The sequence below is a fragment of the Nycticebus coucang genome, chromosome 13, assembly GCF_027406575.1.
Source record: "Nycticebus coucang isolate mNycCou1 chromosome 13, mNycCou1.pri, whole genome shotgun sequence".
In the NCBI taxonomy this organism is placed as follows: domain Eukaryota; kingdom Metazoa; phylum Chordata; class Mammalia; order Primates; family Lorisidae; genus Nycticebus; species Nycticebus coucang.
The window spans coordinates 48,052,749-48,065,457 of NC_069792.1; the positions used below are offsets into that span (position 1 = coordinate 48,052,749).

Here is a 12,709-nt window from a genome sequence, read left to right on the forward strand (position 1 = left end):
CTACAATGATAAAAACATAGAATCTCTTTGATTTCAACCCTAAAGCAGGAAAAGATAAAGTCATCTTATCTTAATGTTAATAGAATCAAGAGCTAACACGGACACATAAATGAAACCACTTCTATGGCTTTTCTTAGAGCTCACGGTTCTTTGCAAATGATGTGGTAGCTACCTTCCTTTCTGACAAAGGAATATTTTCATCATGGCAACCATTTCTGAGCCGAAAATAAACCACATTAAATACAGAAGAAAATCTTCAGTGTAAAAGGGAGAAGGCTCATCTGTTGTGAAATAGCAGCAGGCTTCGGGCTCTGGGAATGCTTTTCATGTCCCCTAAATCAGCCAGCTGGGGGCGCCACTGAGCTCCTCTAGCAAGAGCACTGAGCAGGCTCTAGGGCAGCGGAGCGTTACTTAATTAGCCAAAGGCAGAACAATCTTTATGCACCAGTGATTTATACATATTTTCTAAACTTTAAATAAATGCTGAATGGACATTCAGCATCTGAATGTCAGATGATGAGTCTGAGAAAGCATTTGGTGTGACAGAACAGGTCATTCCTTTTCTTCGTGTTTTCTAATGTTTCTAATTTTCTAATGTTTCTAGAAAATTTTAGTTTTTGCTCTCATTTTGAAAAATAAATTAATGATAATTTAAAACTACCATTAACATATTAAATTTTGCTAACCAACCAGCTAAAAGCTACAGAAACCTTAAAATCTGAGTTTTCTCCTGAATACTAGAAATTTGTGATGAGACTATCAGCACAGATACAGTACAGCTCACACCTTCACAGCTAAGGATGATCTGTTAGTGTTCTGAGGCAGCCAGCGCAGAGCAGTCTAAACAGCTTTTAAATCACATTTAACAACAAGTCGGTTCTACAAAGTTAGTGTTCATTCCTACAATATACTAAAGCCCTTCAAAGACAACTGCTGCTACATCATCAATATCATTATTAACTGTTGTCAAAAAAAAAAAATACACACACACTTAAAGTCACATAAGACTTAAAAACTTTGTCACAAAAAGAAAAAAAAGAAAAGAAACCCAGTGAATCAACTAATGCTATCAAAAAAGGACACGCAGGAATGTAACATTACATTTTCTAATGTTTCTAAAAAATGTAATAATAAAAATACACTAAAATGCCAGTGGACTACAATGCATTCAAAACATCTTTAGTGCTCTCTCCCAAAGATCTTGATCTGCTCAGTAACTGCTTCACAAGATCTAGCACAGCCATCTTTTGGAGCGTATGGTTAGGCTGGTCCTCCTGTGGTAGTAGGGGCAGTCTTTTTGAAGCTTTAAGTATCTGCAAAAATAAGGGGAAATCTAAATTAAAGGACCAACCAGACACAGACTGTGAAATTGCTTCATTTTCATTCTACTTTTTAAGAAGCCCACCAACAGAACTAAATGCTCTTTTTTTGCTTTTATTTTTAAAGACAACTTGGTAACCACCCAGAGAAGTCTCTGGGGATTATTAGTTACAAAGATTCTGATGAAAAATTGAGGCTCTTTACAGCCCTTGAAAATTGCGGTTCAACTAAATAATTTCAATCTTTTGAGAAACACAAGCATTATGTTTCTTTTTCCCATCAATATTTTAACTGTACTAAAAGAAATAAATAGAAATCTAGTGTGGTATTTGAAAATAAATATAGAAAGATTTTTCAAGGGGCAAATGGGCACTGTAAGCTGCATCTAAAACATATTATATTAATCACTTCATTTCACTGTTTGATGTTATTGATAATATAAATGATTGATAATTAAAGTAAATATTATTTTAAAAGAAGCAAAATTCATTCTTATCTAACATTTTACAAGTATTTTTTCATTCCAAATTTCAGTAGATAATTTATTTTACTGTTAAGCAGTGGATTTATGTTACAGTTAGATGAGAAAAGAAGCTAGTATACATAAAAGCCTAGCAAAATTTTGATATAATTTCTAAAGCTGTGTGATATTTCCTCCTTTTCTTCCTATCAATTTCTATCTGTCCATCTATTTATCTGTCTATGTGCATGTACATACAACCAAACTTTTTACATAAGTAGATTTGTTTGGTGCTAATGTAGAACAATTAGACATTTTATGTAGACCTCTACATATCCAACAGAAATGTGTGTTTATATCTACTAAAAGGATAAGTATAAGAATATTCATAGCAGCTTTCCTCATAATACCTAGAAAAAGTAAAACTGGAAAAACGTCACTATATCCATCAACAGTGGATGGATAAAAAATTATAGTATTTTACTAAAAACAGGTATGCCACAACCAAGAACACAGTAAGTAAAGCAAGCAGACAGCCCTCAGAATGACAGAAGATATTTGCAAGATATGTCTCTGACAAAGGTTTAATAACCAGAAGCCACAGAAAACTCAAACGTATTAGCAAGAAAAGAACAAGTGATCCTATTGCAGGCTGGGCAAGGGACTTGAAGAGAAACTTCTCTGAAGGAGACAGGTGGACGGCCTACAGACATATGAAAAAATGCTCATCATCCTTAATCATCAGAGAAATGCAAATCAAAACTACTTTGAGATATCATCTAACTCCAGTAAGATTAGCCCACATCACAAAATCCCAAAACCAGAGATGTTAGCATAGATGAGAAAAGGGAACACTTCTACACTGCTGGTGAGAATGCAAACTAATACGTTCCTTTTGGAAAGATGTGTGGAGAACACTTAGAGATCTAAAAATAAACCTGCCATTCGAACCTATAATTCCTCTACTAGGTATATGTCCAGAAGACCAAAAATTACATTATAACAAAGATATTTGTATCAGAATGTTTATTGCAGCCCAATTCATAATTGCTAATTCATGGAAAAAGCCCAAGTGCCCATGGACTCACGTATGGATTAATAAATTGTGGTATATGTACACCATGGAATATTATGCTGCCTTAAAGAAAGATGGAGACTTTACCTCTTTCATGTTTACATGGATGGAGCTGGAAAATATTCTTCTTAGCAAGGTATCTCAAGAATGGAAGAAAAAGTACCCAATGTACTCAGCCCTAATATGAAACTAATTTATAGCTTTCGTATGAAAGCTATAAATCTCAGCACAAGAATATGGGGAAAGGGGCAAGGGAGGTGACGGGAGAGGGGAGGATGGGTGGAGGGAGACTAATTAGTGGGTCCACACCTACAGTGCATCTTAGAAAGGTACACGTGAAACTTACTAATTGTAGAATATAAAAGTCTGAACACAATAACTAAGAAAATGCCATAAAGGCTATGTTAACCAGTTCGATGAAAATATTTCAAACTGTATATAAAACCAGCATATTGTACCTCATGATTGCGCACAGCTATGATTTAATAAAAAAAATTTTAATAACTATACTTTAGTATGATCGTTTCCTCTGTAATCCTCTGCATTAGATTTTCAATATCTAAAAACATTTTTCTAAGAAGAAGACCACTGGCTTTACCAAAGTGGCCAAAGGAGTCTGTGACACAAAAAAGTCAAGAACCACCTAGGGAGAACAATTAAAAACGTCCACAATCTGGGTGGTGCCTGTGGCTCAAAGGAGTAGGGTGCTGGCCCCCATATGCCAGAGGTGGTGGGTTCAAACCCAGCCAAAAACTGCAAAAAAAAAAAAAAGTCCACAATCAATCTGAAAGTAAGAAGTTTAGAACATAAATTATATGAAAACAGTGATGACAATAATCCTGCCCACATATGAACAGAGATTTAAATGAATGACAAACATTTTGTTTAGATTAGGGGATCCCTGGGTTTTTTGTTTTCTTTTTTTATATTGTTCTTTTAATATTTTATAATAATAATAATAATAAAAGATGGGTCATAAAAAAATGAAAACAGTTATGCCTAAGAGCAAACCACTGCACTTCACAGGACAGATGAAACTCACAAACATGAAGCTGAGCAACAGAAACCAATTGCAAAATCAAATGTGTGTGTGTGTGTGTGTGTTTATGGTTTTATTTATAGTAAATTCAAAAGTAGACAAAATTAATCTGTGGTGACCTCTGGCTGGGAGATCATCTGGGTTCTAAAGTGTTCTGCACCCTGATCTGGGTAGTAGTACAGGGCTGCATAACATGTCCAATGTCAATGTTGGGGTACTTCCCTGAGTGTAAATTACGCCTCAGTGGAAAAAGTTTAAAAAATTGAGTCTAACTTTCAGTTCTGAATTTAAGAATTTTCTAGACGTTGAGAGGAAGAATCATTTCAGAAGTACCTTAAGACAGGGAAAGTTGCTCAAAGCCTATGAGTATGCATAAAAAAGGTAAATAAACTAGAAATTCAGTTGCCATTTTGAACAATTTGAATATCCACTCACACATGGTCCCAGCACCTCCCAAACCAGCCCACCACATCTTCACCCTTCTGTGCTTCCCTCTGCCTCCCGTGTCTCCACTGAGCTCCTGCCGTTCATTCACAAGGACTCCGGCCAGAAACGCAGAAACCAGCCGCCGCTCCTCCTTCTCTCCCATCAGGTCATGTCCAACACCAGTTTTCCTGAAATCGAGGTCTCCTTTCCATTCATCTTCCACAGCCAGGCTCCCACATTCCTGGTAGTGTCTACCTCCTGACCTCACCACTCTCTTCAAATCGGGATCTGATCACATGACCCCTCTGCTTGGACTTTCTCAGTGGCTTCCTGACACTTTGAGGCAAGATCCAAATTTTAAATGCAAGAAGGGAGAGCTACCTGCTTTCTACCTCGCTGCTCCACGCCCCACCAGGCACCTGCCTCAGCTTCCATGCTTCTAGAGCAGCTGCCTCCACTGCTCCACCTGCCGGCTCCTGTGGCTTCTGCTGGCACCTCCAAACTCAGCTCAAAGTGGCACAACAGTGCGTGGGTGGCTCACCTCCCTCTGTGCACCACCACTCTGCAGCTCTGTGACTTATCCCTCCTTCCGCAGGCTGCCTGCACACTGCTCTGGGTATCACGGCATCACACCTGTGTCATGCCACTGTGTGCCCACAGGACTGAAAGCCACACCAGGGCAGAGACCATGTTGTTCTGTCCTGTGTCTCTGCTGGCTAGCACAGAGCCTGGACCCCAGTGGTTCCTTGACATATAGTTTGTTTTTTTTTTTTTTTTGCAGTTTCTGGCTGGGGCTGGGTTTGAACCCGCCACCTCCAGCATATGGGGCTGGCACCCTACTCCTTTTAGCCACAGGCACTGCCCTACATATAGTTTTTGAATAAATGATCAATAACAATTGTTGAGAGAGAGCACTTAATTAACGGCTGCTAAGAACAGGGCATCAATCTCTGCCCTTGCCTATGACCTCTGGAGTCAGTAGCCTACAACTGGTTGTAGACAGTACTGATCCCTATCAAAAAGTGCTGGATGACAGAGAGGCCTGAGGGAAAGCTCTGAGTGGGTGCTCTGGATAGAAACCAACACCCCTACTAGTACACTCTGGGGTGGGATGAGCTGCAAGTGTTAGCTTCATTTTCAAAGGGACAGGAGCAGCAGAATTACCCAAAAACCTCGATGCTCATAGATTTCCACTCTGAGTAACATGACCACTCAAAACATAACATTAACTTTTTAAATTCTTTTGTGGCATAACAAAAATTATTAACAAACCCAGTTAATCAAAGGACATTAAGTACTGTTTGGCAGGAAATTCTCCTCAAAGGAATGTCATAAAAGACTCCCTCCAACGTCATTTTACTTGTGTACATTTATGCTGTCAGGTTGCTAGAAGTGTGCTGTGTGATTTCAAGTGAAAATATGAGTTTGAGAGGAAAGGTGAAAACCAGCTAAAGGGGTAGGAATTCCAGGATCGTTTCACAAATCTGGTCTTCAAAATGGTTGACTTCTAGTATCAGAAAAAGCAGCTCTTAGGAGTGAGCTTCTATACCCTTGCGAAGAACGCACCTGCAAAGCAGTTACACAGTTATAATAGGAAAGGAAGGCCAAATTTAAATTATTGGGCAATTTACTTTTCTACCATGTATCATAATTAGATCGTCCTTTCCTTAGTCCTAAGCAATGAACTAATGTACAGTAAGATGCCAAAGAATCTGACATGTCTAATTTTATCATACCCAGACAGCTCTCAAATGTCTCAGCAACTCTTAGGATCACTTATTTTAAATCCTCTGAAAAACCCAGCAGCTGAGAGTATGGACTCTGGAGCTGGAAACCAAGGGTCAACGCTGCTTGTGCGTGTCAGCTCCATGACCTGGGGGAGGTGACTTTGCCCGGCTGGGCTTCAGTGTTCTCATCTGTAAAATAGAGGTAACAGCACGTCGACCTCCGTTAAAGGTTAATCCATGAAATGTGCTTAGAAGAAAGAGCACCTCTGCGATGCTCGCCCAGTGAGAAAGTTCACCATCTCACACGCTGCGGCTGGCTCCGATGGTGATAATGCCCATGGGATTAGCACACTCATAACTATATTATCATGAACTTTTTAAAGTCATATTAAGGGAAGGTACACTAATCATTAGGTTCTGAGAAGAAAGAAAATGGTGAATTAAAATCCAGCATTTTGCAGAAGATCTCAATTTGCATTTTTCCACTGAATAAAATAAATTTTTTGAGACAGAGTCTCACTTTATTGCCTTCAGTAGAGTGGTCTGGCGTCACAGCTCACAGCAACCTCAAACCCTTGGGCTTAAGCGATTCTCTTGCCTCAGCCTCCCAAGTAGCTGGGACTACAGGTGCCTGCCACAATGCCCAGCTATTTTTTTTGTTGTTGCAGTTGTCACTATCATTTAGCTGGCCCGGGCCGGGTTCGAACTCGCCAGCTTCAGTGTACGTGGCTGGCACCCTACCCACTGAGCTACAGGCACTGCCTGAATAAAATAATTTTAAAGATTGAAAAGTAGTAAAGAGGCAGGCCTTACAATCAGTCTTCCTGCAGTTTCTGCAATCAGATGCACAATTAAACACTAGCACAAAAGCAGTCAACTTACTGCACAAAATTATGAATGTAGGTTTATGTATAAAAAATTATAATATGAGGTAAGACTATCAGCAGGACTTATAGAAAATGAGCAAACCAAGTGCAATGGTGAAAAACAACTACAACCAGGTCCCATATAACAACATTCTGGATGGATTGAATATGCAATGGAGGCCCTATGAGATTACAAGGGCACTGAAACCTTTCTATTGCCTGTTGTCGCAGCCATCTTAAGGCTGCTGGGAGACATGTTACTCTTTAGTTTGAGGTGACGCTGGTGTAAACGTAGCCTACTGCACTTCCAGTCATATAAAAGCAGAGCACGTACAGTTGCGCACAGTGCATACTACTGGATAAAGATAACAAATGACTATGCTGTCGGTTTATGTATTTATTATAGTAAACTTTTTGTTATAATTTTAGAGTGTATTTCTGTTTAATGAAAACGAAAGTTAACTCTAAGGTAGCCTCAGGCAGGTCCTTTGGGAGTATCCCAGGAGAAGGCATTGTATCCTAGGAGAGAGCAGCTTCCTGCTTCTTACTGGCCCTAAAGACCTTCCAGTGGGGAAGATGTGGAGGCGAAGGCCGTGGTCTAGTCTTGTGTGGGCCTAGACTACTGTTTGTGTTTGGGTCTTCTTAACAAAAAGTTCAAAAAGTAAAACAAACAAACATTAAAGATAACAAAAAGCTTATAGAATCAAGATATAAATAAGAGATCTTTGTACAGCTGTGTTTATGTTTTAAGCTAATTGTTAGTACAAAAGAATAAAGAGGTTAAAAAATTAAGATGCTGCCGGGCGTGGTGGCTCACGCCTGTAATCCCAGCACTGTGGGAGGCTGAGGAGGGAGAATCGCTTGAGCTCAGGAGTTGGAGACTCGCCTGAGCGACAGTGAGACCCCGACTCGTGAAAAAAATGGAAAAACCCAGCCGGGCGCCGCGGCGAGCGCCTGTAATCCCAGCGGCTTCCGGAGGCTGAGGCAGCGGGGTGCCCGCAGCCCGAGTCTGAGGTTGTGGTGAGCTACCATGCCCACTGCACTCTGCTCAGGGGCATAGGGTGGGACCCTGTCTCAAAAAAAAAAAAATTAAGATGCTTATGAAGTAATAAAGATAGAATAAGCTAAAGTTAATTATTAAAGACAGAAAACTTTTTGATAAATTTAGTACAGTACAGTCTACACAGTGCAGTAACGGCCTAGGGCTCCATGTCCCTCACTCCCCACTCACACGCTGACTCACCCACAGCAACGTCCAGGCCTGCATGCTCCATTCATGTCTAAGCGTACAAAGCTGCACCGTTTAACTTTTTACTGTATTTGTACTGCATCTTGTCTATGTTTAGATACACAAATATTTACCACTGTGTTATAATTGCCTAAAACATTCAGTGCAGTAACCTACACTGGTTTGTAGACTGGGAGCAACAGGCTACACCGCACAGCGTGGGTGTGTGGTAGACTGTCCCATTGAGGCTTGTGTGAACACTCCATGATGTTCACAAAGTATAATTCTGTCCAATGACAAAATCGCCTGATGATCCATTTCTCAGAACGTATTAAGTGACACATGACTATATGGCTAACTCTCAGCCTTCCATACACTTTTGGCAAGGTCAAATTACAATTATGCAAAGGGTCACTAAAATTTTTATGGTAACAAATTACAGGCTACCACCTCTTGTAAGGTCTTCCAGAATTTAGCTTCTTGTAAGCTAACTTGAAGACCAGGCTAAGTATCTACTAAACAATAACAGCCATGGCCACCATTTACCGGGAGCTTATTATGTTCAGGAACTATACATATTTAATCAAATCTTCGTTTTAACGTGCTTTCGTTGTTACATAGTGTGTCTACAAAGCACCCGATTCCATCACCCAACCACTTGGAGTTTCAGAATTCTAAGTTTAAATAAATTATTGAGTTCAATTCAACAAACAGTGAAATTAAAGCACAGAGATTTCTAGTCAGAAAATATTATCTTTCATACCTTCACAAAAGTTAGATCAATATTAAAAAATATGACCTGTAACTAGAAAATATTAATGTTACAAATGTTTAAGGATACAAATGTTTACTTTCCTTGCCCTGCTCATCTTTTCTAAACATAAATATACATTACCTAGTAATCAACATGTAAAAACTCAATTTCTTCAGGGATTCCTTTTTGCCTTCATATTATAATACCAATAATTCCAGTTTCTTAATTAATTGTTTCTGTATTAGTGTTGCAAATGTACATGGTATGACAACTATTATATCAAAATCTAAAACATATTCATAAAATAAGCAAAGACAAACTGATGAATAACTAAAAATTCTCTGGGTAATTTGTTGTTATTTTTTTCGTGAAATTTAGCATATAATAAATTTTGGCAGTGACGATTAGTTCTTTTTATTTTTTTTTTTTTTAGATAAAGTCTCACTTTGTCGCCCTTGGTAGAGTGCCGTGGTATCACAGATCACAGCAACCTCAAACTCTTGGGCTTAAGTTACTCTCTTGCCTTAGCCTCCCAAGTTGTGCCTGGCACAACACCCAGATATTTTTAGAGACGAGGTCTCAGTCTGGCTCGGGCTGGTCTTGAACCTGTGAGCTCAGGCAATCCACCCACCTTGGCCTCCCAGAATGCTGGGATTTCAGGCGTGAGCCACCTTGCCTGGCCCCAGGCAGGATTAGTTCTACAAAATTCAATTAATAGTAATGTACATCACTGCTACAAAATTCACCTTAAGTATAATGCGAAAAATAATGAGTTAAGATTGAATAAATAAATATGACACCAAAAGAGAAAAGAGAGAGTAGAGAAGAGAGGGAGAGGGGAAGAGACGGGAGGGGAGGGGAAGAGAGAAGCTAAGCCACACCCAGAAATGAGAAGAAACACAGCTGGGGAATGAAAATCCTCTTTTAGTAGAACATTCTTTCCTGCCATGAGAACCAAGTTTACATGCTAATTTCTGACTGCACATATAGCTTATGTCCTCTCTAAAATGCACTGAAAGGTACAGGCCTCAATGGAAATGCTGTTCCCATTCCTTAAATCTGCTGATGAGGAGGGGGACAAGGAGGGGAACAGAAGGAAAAGTGGAGAAACTATCTTAATGTCATGGGTGAAGGGGGAGCTCATAGGATGCCAACAAGCCCCAAGAAGCCTGGACAGCCACAGGGCACCAAGAAGCTCTCAAGAAGGCAGGGAAGGGGAGGAAGAGGCGTCATAATTTACACACTATCCAGCTTTCTTACTAAGGCAATTCTGACTCCATACTCTCTATCAAGTTGTCTGTCAATCAAAAAGAGGAGGAAAAAACCCACCAACTTCTATTACTACCACCACTTATAAGGGCAAAAATCATATAACCATTCATGTTCCTCGAGTTTTCACTCATCAAGTTTGTACGGCAGACGTACAACAGACATGAACCTGATGTGTACTGTCCATTACTGTGGCTCAGCTGCTCAAAACACAGAAAATTTCCAATTAAGTTAAAGTTAATCCTTCTCTCTCAAGGTCCTTTTCACTCTTTATAGATTTATTATAAAACTACTACTGATATTAACAGCATTTATAAAATAACAAGAGTTAAGTACAATATTACTAAGAAAATGTCATACCTGGTGGGACTTCCTGCTGTTCTTCTACCAGAGGAACAGTGACTTCTGAAATAAATAATAAAGTTATCACCCATTCCATATTGCTAACCAGTGTTTAAAACTCAGATAACCAGTATTTAAGTTACAGTGATAATTTTACACCATTTTAACAATTACCATGAAAACATTAGGTTTTTACTCCCTCACAACAAAGAAGAAATAGTTATAACTTAACAAAATGCTGTGTATTTCTCAACTGTTCTGCACAGTTAGGCTTGACAACATTACCTGGGTGGCTGAAAACTTAAAACCTTAAAACTCTCTTAACCAACAATGGAGATATGACTAAAACTTAGGTTTTCACTGCAATTTTGCATCAGACTTAACAAGAGAGATGCGGAAAGATGCTTACAGTATCACGTTTCTTCATTAAAGAGTTCCTTCTTGGAAAGTTTTTTACCTCATAACCCTAGTTTGAACATTAATGAGACAACAAAAGGAAATTAAATTGCAAGAGAGGGGCGCCAGAATATCAGTGGTTAGGGCGCCAGCCACATGTGCCAGGGCTGGTGGTTCAAACCCGGCCCAGGCCTACTAAACAAACAAACAAAAAACAGCTGGGTGTTGTGGCAGGCGCCTGTAGTCCCAGCTACTCTGGAGGCTGGGGCAACAGAATTGCTTGAGCCAAAGAGGTTGAGGTTGCTGTGAGCTATGATGCCACAGAACTCTACAGGGGGTGACGAAGTGAGACTGTCTAAATAAACAGCAAGAGAATCTTAAAACCAAACACTATCCTTAATAAAGTTGGTAAAAAAAATTATATCTGAGATAACACCTTCAAAGACATTTATGTGAACTTTTAATATCCTGTCTTTTTCCTTGGCTGTTTCAACCCATTTATGACAAATAGACCACCGCCTCCCCCACTGGATGATATAAAGACAGTGATCTGATTTGCTCTATTACATTGTATCACATATTAACATGTTCAAACCTAATAACCATTTAACACTACCTTAACCTAGAAATAGGATTGTATCAGCTTTCCTTTTGCTCCTTAAGAACTGTAACAGAATTTGGTCAAAAGGAGGAATTTTTTTTTTTTTCTAAAGACAGAGTCTCCCTCTGCCACCCTGGGTAGAGTGCTGTGGCATCATGATAGCTCACAGCAACCTCGGACTCTTTGGCTTCAGTGATCCTCTTGCCTCAGCCTCCCGAGTAGCCAGGACTGCAAGAACCCACCACAATGCCCAGGTAGTTCTTCTGTATTTAGTAGAGACAGGGTCTCGTTCTTACTCAGGCTGGTCTCAAACTCCTGAGCTCAAGCAATCTACCTGCCTTGGGCTCCCAGAGTGCTGGGATTATAGGTATGAGCCACCATGCCCAGCCAAAAGTAGGAATATTTTTAACAGCATTTCTAAAATGTAAAATATTTATGCAACTCTTTAAATCATTTTCTTCTTGTATTAATTTGCTTCCAATTATAAACAAGTGCTCAAAATAAAAATATGGAAAATATTTTACATAGAAGTAGTAAAAAGAAGCAAAAATGTTTGCCTGTGTCCCCACTAACCACTGTTCCTATTCTGGCATATTCCCTTCTACAGTGGCAGGACAGCGACTGCTCAGTGGCCTCCCAGGTTGTCACTGGTTTATTTGGTTCTTAATTATTTAGAGATATAGTCGCCCTTTACCAATTTTGCCAATATTTTTCTCAGAATTTCTTTCATTTTTGTCATCTTAGGTACAGAAATGTGGTATATCATAAAGCATTAATTGCTTACTTTGTTATTTCCATTGCTGATGTTATATAACAAGAAAGCCACACTATTGCAAGTTACATTTTCACCTAATTTTACTCTGAAAAAATATGCATTCAACAAACCCATCTGAAACTTCTTTTGGTATATGATATAATAGAGGATTTTCAAAAGGGAAATAGTGAATTAATTTTATCAGTAAAACCCGAAGGAGTTATCTGTTTTATTTATTAATTTATTATTAGTAAGCCTACTTACTCCAGGCTTTTTGAACCCACTTCAGTCAGTATAGCTTTCACTCCCACCAAGTTACTCAAATGGCTTTTGGTAAGATCACCAACCGTCTCCACATTGCCAAATCCAATGGACGTTTCTCAGTCCTGAAATTCCTGGGCCACTCAGCAACACGGAACATATTGTCTCTTTTCAGTCTTTACATTTTTTCT

General features: G+C 39.3%; 1 protein-coding gene across 1 annotated transcript in view; it reads right to left on the bottom strand.

Moving 5' to 3' along the window:
* Window positions 1–1,147: 1,147 nt before the first annotated feature.
* Window positions 1,148–12,709, bottom strand: part of LOC128563373 (uncharacterized abhydrolase domain-containing protein DDB_G0269086-like) — a 33,435-nt gene continuing 21,873 nt past the window's right edge. Inside the window, exons 9-10 of the mRNA XM_053558671.1 lie at window positions 10,525–10,569; window positions 1,148–1,313 (exon numbers count right to left, since the gene is read on the bottom strand). Of these exons, the coding sequence (XP_053414646.1) occupies window positions 1,306–1,313; window positions 10,525–10,569 (53 nt within the window). The 3' untranslated portion in view covers window positions 1,148–1,305. The remainder of the gene's footprint in view (window positions 1,314–10,524; window positions 10,570–12,709) is intronic.